Source organism: Primulina huaijiensis, chromosome 3, assembly GCF_012295235.1.
Source record: "Primulina huaijiensis isolate GDHJ02 chromosome 3, ASM1229523v2, whole genome shotgun sequence".
Taxonomy (NCBI): domain Eukaryota; kingdom Viridiplantae; phylum Streptophyta; class Magnoliopsida; order Lamiales; family Gesneriaceae; genus Primulina; species Primulina huaijiensis.
The window spans coordinates 22199069-22209488 of NC_133308.1; the positions used below are offsets into that span (position 1 = coordinate 22199069).

At 38.7% G+C, this 10420-nt stretch overlaps 1 protein-coding gene across 2 annotated transcripts; it reads left to right on the forward strand.

Moving 5' to 3' along the window:
• Positions 1 to 169: 169 nt before the first annotated feature.
• LOC140973765 (glutamate synthase 1 [NADH], chloroplastic) lies at positions 170 to 8685 on the forward strand. 2 transcript variants are annotated; one of them, XM_073436821.1, is made up of 16 exons: positions 182 to 292; positions 366 to 394; positions 475 to 654; positions 839 to 1182; positions 1320 to 1390; positions 1476 to 1945; positions 2062 to 2931; positions 3138 to 3292; positions 3572 to 3733; positions 3914 to 5515; positions 6036 to 6248; positions 6349 to 6617; positions 6779 to 7084; positions 7185 to 7452; positions 7705 to 7962; positions 8156 to 8685. In XM_073436821.1, the coding sequence occupies exons 3-16, from the start codon at positions 537 to 539 to the stop codon at positions 8435 to 8437; spliced, it is 5388 nt and encodes a 1795-aa protein (XP_073292922.1). In that variant the 5' UTR covers positions 182 to 292; positions 366 to 394; positions 475 to 536; the 3' UTR covers positions 8438 to 8685. The 2 variants fall into 2 exon arrangements, with proteins under 2 accessions (XP_073292921.1, XP_073292922.1); XM_073436820.1 differs by lacking the exon at positions 366 to 394 and having other exon boundaries at positions 170 to 292.
• The last annotated feature ends 1735 nt before the right edge of the window (positions 8686 to 10420 follow it).

Consider the following 10420-nt stretch of genomic DNA (forward strand, 5'->3'; position numbering starts at 1 on the left):
TAGGAATATTTTTTCAATTTGTGTGGCAATCAGCTGACATGAAATTGAAGAAACTATTTTCAGATTTTGTTCGTTAAAGTAGGTGTGTGAACTGGCATGTTGCTTCTTTGCGCTGGCTATCCTAAAATTTTGATAATAAACACGAGCGAGAAAGTCATTGGCATCCATTTGATTGTTTTTATATGTAGGATGAAAGCTCGTGAAGGTCTTCTAAAGTGCAAGGAGCTTGGCTTGTCAAAGACAGAGATGAAGAAGCTTCTACCCATTGTAGATGCCAGCTCGTCAGATTCAGGTTATATATTTGCCAAATCTTTTCTTCCCACACTTGTTTCTTAAATAGCTTTTAATGCGTTCTTATCACACAGGCAATAATTTTTTCACAATTCACAATACCGTAAGTACCAGTGTCTATAGTCAAGCTGCTACAATTAGTCTGTTTTGCATACGTATCTAATTGCCTTTATCAATTTTTAGGTGCCTTTGATGGTGTGCTTGAGCTTTTGGTTAGAGCTGGTAGAAGTCTCCCTGAAGCTATAATGATGATGATTCCTGAAGCCTGGCAGAATGATAAGAACATAGATCCTCATCGGAAGTCCTTGTACGAATATTTCTCAGCTCTTATGGAACCATGGGATGGCCCTGCTCTTATCTCATGTATATATTCATAGATTCTCCTGATTTATAATTTCATTTTCGTGTCAAACATTATATTTGGTTATATGTATTATATTTACAGTTACCAAACGGTATCTTGGAGCAACATATTCATAGATTCTCCTGATTTAAAATTTCATTTTCGTGTCAAACGTTATATCTGGTTTATATGTGATATTTACAGTTACTGACGGACGGTATCTTGGAGCAACATTGGATCGGAATGGATTACGTCCTGGTCGCTTTTATGTGACACACAGTGGGAGAGTTATTATGGCAAGTGAAGTTGGAGTGGTTGATATTCCCCCAGCGGATGTCTCCAGGAAAGGGAGACTTAATCCCGGTATGATGCTCCTCGTGGACTTTGAGAATCATGTTGTTGTAGATGATGAAGCCTTGAAGCAACAATATTCGCTTGCAAGGCCTTATGCTGACTGGCTAAAAAGGCAAAAGATACAATTGAAAGACATTGTTGAATCTGTCCGGGAATCTGACCGTATTTCTCCTCCCATAGCTGGAGTTGTAGCGGTTAGCACTATTTTCAGTTTCTTGAATGTCTTTTCCACCTTCTGGGGATGTTACTTTTTATCTGTTTTGTGCGTCGTCAATTGAAAACTTCAATTTTCTTTCATAATTTATTATGAGCAAAAATATTGTGATTTTAGGTATCTCGCAATGATGAAAACATGGAACACATGGGTATCCATGGTTTATTGGCTCCACTGAAGGCATTTGGGTATGTCATGTCTTAACTTTGCTTGTTCTTGATGCATTCTTTCGTTATTGGTCCTTGAAGAAGTGATCGTTGACCTTTTGTGCAGTTACACAGTTGAATCTTTAGAAATGCTGTTACTACCCATGGCAAAAGATGGCATTGAGGCCCTTGGGTCTATGGGAAATGATGCTCCACTGGCTGTGATGTCTGATAGGGAGAAGCTTACATTTGAATATTTTAAGCAGATGTTTGCTCAGGTGACAAATCCTCCAATCGATCCCATTAGGGAGAAGATAGTTACCTCAATGGAATGCATGATTGGTCCAGAAGGTGATCTTACAGAGACTACCGAAGAGCAGTGCCATCGTCTATCTTTAAAAGGTCCACTGCTATCGATTGATGAAATGGAAGCAATAAAAAGAATGAATTACAGAGGCTGGAGGAGCAAAGTTCTCGATATTACCTACTCTAAGGACCGTGGTAGGAAGGGCTTGGAGGAGACCTTAGACAGGATATGCTCTGAGGCACATAATGCAATCAAAGAGGGTTATACTGCACTAGTGCTTTCTGACCGAGGTACATCGTCAATTTTATCATTAATTAATGATTTAATGCCTTGCATCTTATTTTATCTTTTAATTATTATGTAGTTCACTTCAATCCAATAATGTTTTGTTCATCGAATTATGCAGCTTTCTCAACAAAGCGTGTTGCAGTAAGTTCCCTTATGGCCATTGGTGCAGTCCATCATCACTTAGTGAAGAAGCTTGAGCGAACCCGAGTTGCATTGATTGTCGAATCTGCTGAGCCCCGTGAAGTACACCATTTTTGTACACTCGTAGGATTTGGTGCAGATGCAATCTGCCCTTATTTGGCTGTTGAGGCCATTTGGAGATTGCAAGTTGATGGTAAAATTCCACCAAAAGCAACCGGTGAGTTCCACTCGAAGGATGAGCTTGTCAGGAAATATATCAAAGCCAGCAACTATGGCATGATGAAAGTCCTTGCCAAGATGGGTATATCGACTTTGGCCTCATACAAGGGAGCACAAATCTTTGAGGCAGTGGGTCTATCATCAGAGGTGATGGAACGATGCTTCACTGGAACCCCTAGCAGAGTTGAGGGTGCCACTTTTGAAGCCCTTGCACAGGATGCACTTGAGTTGCATGAGCTGGCTTTCCCAACACGTGCGTTGCCACCTGGTAGTGCCGAGGCTGTTGCACTACCTAATCCAGGTGATTATCACTGGAGAAAAGGTGGTGAGCTGCACCTGAACGATCCTCTTGCCATGGCAAAGTTGCAAGAAGCTGCCAGGTCTAACAGCGTGGTTGCTTACAAAGAATATTCTAAGCGCATCCAAGAATTGAATAAGTCCTGCAATTTAAGGGGACTTCTGAAATTTAAAGAGGCTGAAGTAAAGGTTCCTATTGAAGAAGTTCAGCCAGCTAGTGAGATTGTAAAACGGTTTTGTACTGGTGCCATGAGCTATGGATCAATATCATTGGAGGCACATACAACTCTAGCTATTGCTATGAACAAAATCGGGGGGAAGTCTAACACCGGTAAGCTTATGCCACTTTCTTCCAGGTCTTTTTCATAAAATGTCGATAGTGATTTTATGCGATGCAAATGACTTTACAATTATCTGTTGTCTTTTAGTAACTTTGAATTGGATTGCGTTTACTCAGGTAGTTTTTTCTAGTTATATTTCTTACAACTATGAATCCTCTTCCATGATGTTTATCGGGTTCTTTTTTTGGGCATTTAGGCGAGGGAGGTGAACAACCATCTCGAATGGAACCGCTTGCAGATGGTTCAAGGAATCCAAGGAGGAGTGCCATTAAGCAGGTTGCCAGTGGCAGATTTGGAGTTTCTAGCTATTATCTGACAAATGCTGATGAGTTACAGATAAAAATGGCTCAGGTATTCTTTCTCACTTATTATCTCTTTATCTCTCTCCCTAAATATAAAGATGGTAAGGTCATGTATAGGCTACAATCTTTTCAATTGAAGCAAAGGATCATTTTGTTTGTGAATTTACTTATATGGATATAGATGACGCCGTACATACAGAGAACCTTTTGGTGTCTTTGCATCATTTAGTGATACGTGCAATTCATATTTGCTGAGAGTGTTTTACATAACCAACTTTCTATATAAATTTTGATTGTATTGCTGACTTTTGGAAATTTCATGTTTCAGGGAGCAAAGCCTGGTGAAGGGGGTGAACTTCCAGGGCACAAAGTTATTGGCGACATTGCTGTCACTCGGAATTCTACTGCTGGCGTGGGGCTTATCAGTCCACCTCCTCATCATGACATTTATTCAATTGAAGATCTCGCACAATTGATTCATGACCTTAAGGTAGTTCTTGATACTCGATCATGTTATTTACACCGTTGCCCTTGCAATCCAATGAAGGCATTTGATAATTGATTATTTTAACGGTGATTACTCTTCCTTATTATCTGCGTACTATGTCAATGGTGATTTCCTCTTACAGTACTTGTTTTACAATTTTTTCGGCCATTAAACTATCTGCAGAATGCAAATCCTGGGGCTCGTATTAGTGTGAAGCTAGTTTCTGAAGCTGGTGTTGGAGTGATTGCTAGTGGGGTTGTTAAGGGTCATGCTGATCACGTCTTAATCTCTGGTCATGATGGAGGTACGGGAGCTTCGAGATGGACTGGAATCAAGAGTGCTGGTCTTCCTTGGGAGCTTGGTCTTGCAGAGACCCACCAAACATTAGTTGCTAATGATCTTCGTGGTCGAACTGTTCTTCAAACAGATGGCCAACTTAAAACTGGAAGAGACGTGGCTATTGCTGCCCTTCTTGGTGCAGAGGAGTTCGGTTTTAGCACAGCTCCTCTCATAACGCTGGGTTGTATCATGATGAGGAAGTGCCATAAAAACACTTGCCCTGTTGGTATTGCCACTCAAGATCCAGTTCTTAGGGAAAAGTTTGCTGGTGAACCAGAACATGTCATCAATTTCTTCTTCATGCTTGCGGAAGAAGTGAGGGATATAATGTCTCAGCTTGGATTTCGAACACTCAATGAAATGGTCGGCCGCTCAGACATGCTTGAACTGGATAAAGATGTTGCTAACACCAATGAGAAGCTTAAGAACATTGATCTTTCCTTATTACTTCGACCAGCTGCTGATATTAGGCCAGATGCTGCTCAGGTTTGTGTGCAGAAACAGGATCACGGTTTGGACATGGCTTTAGATAACAAACTTATAGCATTAGCCAATCCTGCCTTGGAGAAAAGTCTTCCTGTGTACATTGAGTCGCCAATCTGCAACGTAAACCGAGCGGTTGGAACCATGTTAAGCCATGAAGTGACAAAACGCTTCCATATGGTGGGACTTCCTTCAGATACAATCCATATCAAACTAAGTGGAAGTGCAGGCCAGAGTCTTGGAGCTTTTCTTTGTTCTGGCGTCACTCTTGAGCTTGAAGGTGACAGTAATGATTATGTAGGAAAAGGCTTATCAGGTGGAAGAATTGTTGTGTATCCGCCTAAAGAAAGCAAATTTGATCCGAAGGAGAATATTGTCATTGGAAATGTCGCCCTGTATGGGGCCACTAATGGAGAGGCTTACTTTAATGGGATGGCAGCAGAAAGATTTGCTGTTCGGAATTCTGGCGCTAAAGCAGTAGTGGAAGGTGTGGGGGATCACGGTTGCGAGTATATGACTGGTGGAACTGTCGTCGTGCTTGGTATGACCGGAAGAAACTTTGCTGCTGGTATGAGTGGAGGCGTTGCCTATGTTCTCGATGTTGATTCCAAGTTTAGAAAGCGGTGCAACTCTGAGTTGGTGGATCTTGATCCAGTAATCGAAGAGGATGATATTTTGACGCTCCAAATGATGATACAACAGCATCAACGTCACACAAGCAGCAAATTAGCGAAACAAGTTCTTACTGATTTTGAGTCTCTTCTGCCAAAATTCATCAAAGTTTTTCCTCGTGATTATAAACGAGTTCTTGCAAGCAAGAAAGCGGAGGAAATTTCAAAGGCAGCTTCAGAAAAAGCTGCCAGAGAAGTTGAGGTGCAAGAAGAGGCAGAGTTGATGGAGAAAGATGCTTTTGAAGAACTTAAGAAGTTGGCAGCTGCATCTGTCAGTGAAAAATCCAGCCAGGTAATTTTCTTCTGAAACCTTTTTACTTGTTCTACTTAATGTATTATATTTTATCAGGTAACTAAACCTAATAATGAGAATTACTATTGGTGTTTAAAAAAATGTCAATTGATGAACATGTGTATGACATTTAACTGGAATTTTCTGGGATGTTTGGTGGTACATTTAGTTATTACTACAACTCTTCCAGGCTCCCTGCTCCCTATTATTTTAAGCATCATCTCCAATTATTGAAAGTTACATTGTGCTTGCATAACTTGCAAATATTCTTTTATCAAATCCAGTAGACTATTTTTGCATCCACGATCTTTCTTCTGAGTATTGACTTTTAGTGAATTTTAACTTGTAAAATAGTTTTTCTTGTTTGTTTGATTAGTGACTAGCGTTTCTGACCAAATTTCAGGTGGCTGTTTTTTCCTCAGTCGTATTTTTTCTGAGCCGTTACATTTAGTGAACTTTTAGCTTGTGAAATAGTTTTTCTCGCTTGTTTGATTAGTGGTCATCGTTTCTGAGTTGACAGGTTGAAGAAGAAACATCAAAGAGGCCGACTCGAGTTCCAGATGCTGTGAAACATAGGGGTTTTGTTGCTTATGAGCAAGAGGGTGTGTCATACAGAGATCCTAATGTTCGAATGAATGACTGGAATGAAGTTATGGAAGAATTAAAACCTGGGCCACTCCTGAAAACACAATCTGCTCGTTGTATGGACTGTGGTACTCCTTTTTGTCATCAGGTAAGATGAAGATTCACTTTTCTTTAGTTTGGTTCGAGTACTTTAACTGTTTTCTGAACGTCGTCTAGAGTGAATTAAAAAAATCTATGAAAACTTGTAGGAGAATTCTGGATGCCCTCTTGGGAATAAGATACCTGAATTCAATGAGTTAGTGTACCAAAATAGATGGCGTGAAGCATTGGATCGACTTCTGGAGACTAACAATTTCCCAGAGTTCACTGGTCGTGTGTGCCCTGCACCTTGTGAAGGGTCTTGCGTTCTTGGTATCATAGAAAATCCAGTCTCTATCAAAAGTATTGAGTGTTCTATCATAGACAAAGCTTTTGAGGAGGGATGGATGGTGCCACGGCCACCTTTGAAGAGAACTGGGTATATTTTCTTTCCTCACGTTTTCAGTCTTTGTTTGCTGATATTAATTGATATTGTTATCTAAACTTTCACCTTGACATTCTCATAAATAGATGATCAAAAATCAAAACAATATCTCTTTTTGTTGTTCAATAAGATTCTAATTGTCTTCACTATTTCAGAAAAAGAATTGCTATTATTGGAAGTGGACCTTCTGGTTTGGCTGCTGCTGATCAATTAAATCGGATGGGTCACACTGTGACGGTGTTTGAACGTGCAGATAGAATAGGCGGTCTTATGATGTATGGTGTCCCAAACATGAAGACAGACAAAATTGATGTTGTCCAGAGAAGGGTCAATCTCATGGAAAAAGAAGGTGTCAACTTTGTGCTCAATGCTAATGTTGGAAAAGATTCCTCATACTCAATAGATAAACTTCGCGAGGAAAATGACGCCATTGTTTTGGCTGTAGGAGCCACAAAACCGAGGTAATATGTGCAACTCTTGCAGATCTTGATTGATCATAAATAAAGTGAGGAAAATTTTCACGTTCATGTTACAAATTGAGATCTTTGATTTATTTGACAGGGACCTTCCTGTTCCTGGACGAGACCTTTCTGGAGTCCATTTTGCCATGGAGTTTCTGCATTCAAATACAAAAAGCTTGCTTGATAGCAATCTTCAGGATGGCAAGTACATCTCCGCAAAAGACAAGAAAGTGGTAGTAATTGGTGGAGGTGATACGGGCACCGACTGTATTGGAACATCTATCAGGCATGGGTGCAGTGGCCTCATAAATTTAGAGCTTCTCCCTGAGCCACCGCGTACTAGGGCTGCAGGAAATCCTTGGCCACAGGTTTTGTTATCGTCTTCTTCTGCCCATCTTCTGGCTTTAGCATTGAGCTATTGACTATTGATTGCGTTTAGATTGAGAAGCCAATAAACATACTTCAATGGACATTTGATACAAGAGTTTTTGTTGTGAAACTTGTTTGCTTCTCTAGAATCCTCTCAACTGTTGTTCCGTTTTGGCAGCAGCAAATGTTTATCCTCTTTTCAACTATTATATCTTGATGTGAAAAATAATTTCCTACTTGTCTTTTGGCAGTGGCCCCGTATATTCCGTGTAGACTATGGGCATCAAGAAGCTACTGCCAAGTTTGGGAAGGATCCAAGGTCCTATCAGGTGTTGACCAAACGTTTCATAGGAGATGAGAAAGGAGCGGTGAAAGGACTTGAGATTGTACGTGTCCACTGGGAAAAAGACGCGAGTGGAAAATTTCAATTCAAGGAAGTTGAAGGTTCCGAGGAGATTATCGAAGCTGATCTAGTTCTTCTTGCCATGGGATTCCTCGGTCCTGAATCGGTTAGTATTTTATACCCTGATAAATGGTATTCATCCAGACACAGTACATGTCATATTGGCAATCCACGAATGTTTCGAATTTATTTTGTCCAACTGTTCTCCCTCATTGGATCCCGGCATCTCCCGCTCATATCTTATTTAGATATATATGTTTTAGCACGTACATTAATATGTTTGGACTTGATTCTCTCAGACACTGGCGGACAAATTGGAGCTGGAACGAGACAACAGATCGAACTTAAAAGCCGAGTATGGGCATTTCTCGACAAACGTGGAAGGCGTGTTTGCGGCTGGTGATTGTCGAAGGGGACAATCTCTTGTCGTGTGGGCGATCGCCGAAGGCAGGCAAGCAGCATCACAAGTTGACAAATACCTCATGAAAGATGACTCCGAAACCGCCATTACCAGTGAAAAACATGAAGAATTTGTCAACATGCAGAAGCAAGACGGCCACAGGCAAACAGTGAGGACATAGTTTTGTTATTTGACGATGGAATATGGTTCTAAATTCGGAACCTATTAAATTTTATGGTCGGAAGGTTGTTTCTTGAAAATGGGACATAGGCATATTAGGATATTCTGATAGCTCTTTGTTCTTTTCTATCCCTTTGTGTTCATAAGTTGTAACAAAATGGGTGTTCTTGTGCTTTGCCAGAATTCAATGTACAGTTTTTGTTTGTTCAGTGTCAGTTAGAAATAAATATATTTCGAGATTTTAATTTACTCTTGCGATTTCTTTTCCCCCTCAAAATGTTGATTACATATTTATATTGGATAAATATCTCAAAACGGCAACTTCTTTGAACTTTTTGTACGACGTGCTAGATGCAAACATGTTGCCGAAGTGTTGACTTCCAAAACCACCATCAGACAAATATAGGCCATGCAACTACTCTATCCCATTCTGGGGTTAGCTAATAATAATAATAATAATCTAAGAAGTAGTCGTCGTCTACCAACCGGCTCGGACATTAGACCGCCCGTGCCGGCCCAACCTGTCTCGCCCTAAATGGAATGACTCTTTTAGTTATGCTGCGCCCCGACCCGAGTCTCCCCGTCCGCTTTTCTCCGCCCGAAACCCAAGAAGTTGGCTTTGCCAACACAACATTAGGGCCGTTCCCTTCATTCTGCTATGCTGACCTTGGCCCGGGCCGGCTTTTTGGGAAGCTCGTCTCGCTCGGCCTGCTTACGGTAGTGGGAATTCTCCCATACCCTTGTCAAAAAAGACTTGGTAAGTACAAACACACGCGGAAGTGAAAATAAGATGACACAACATTTAAATTATGTGAAAATTGATCTCGATTTGAATGTCAATTATATTATCTTCAATTTTATCCAATACAAGTAAATTAAGTATCTTCGTTGCAATTCAAATCATTAATGAAAAAACTAAAATATTTGATTAAATTTGAAGACAAATCTAAGTATTAACCGAAATTTAAAAAGAGATTACAGAAATTTTTTGCACAATTTATTAAAAATTTGCTGACGTTATATTTCCATACAATGAAAATATATATGGTAAACAATCTTTTAATTGAAAATTATATAAAATATCACACAAAAAAGAAAAAAATAATAATAAAAAATGTACATAAAATTATATTTTTCCTTCTATTGGGGAAATTAATACAAAAGCATTGAATTGACTCATCCAGAAAAGAAAAATAAAAAATAAACAAGTGAAAACTACTCCAAATAAAGTGTATACTTTTTTAAAAAATCCCCAATTATTATTTTCCATACAAATCACATTGAAGCCTGAAGGCAACATGATGAAAATTTACTCTCTTTTTTTTTTTATCGTTTTAAATAATTATAAATAAAATAAAGATATGAATGATAATATTGTAATTTAATATTCAAGGATTCGATTGACATTAGATAAATAACTAATTTTTTGTTTGACGTGTGATGGATAATCAGTACAAAATAACGAAGATTTGATCGGATTCTATTATTAAAATAATCGAATCCTATCGATCTAACTAATTAAAATATACGCATAAATTATCCCATATGATAAAATTTCAAATATCAAGATAGTCAGCTAAAAATATGTTTTCAAAAAGATCAAAATTCTTGTGAAATATTTTACTGGTCAATTTTATGAGACTGATCTTCAACTCGACATAACTAATAAAAAATATTATTTTTTATGTCAAAAAAATATTATTTTTTATGTCAAAAAAATATTATATTTCATGATAGATATATATCGAGTCGATCCATTTAATGAATATAGTCTCATGAGACAATCTCACGAAAACCTACTCGAAAATATATAAACTCGAAGTGACACAAGTCACAACAATTACTTTTGTTTAATTTTCTGTGTGCGGGTGCAAGTTGTTTTCTAATTAATAATGACATAATAAATAGTTTTTATTATTATTTTTGTTTGTATATTATATTGTTGAAAACCAGTGAAAGTACCCAAAAAAAAAAAAAAAAAACT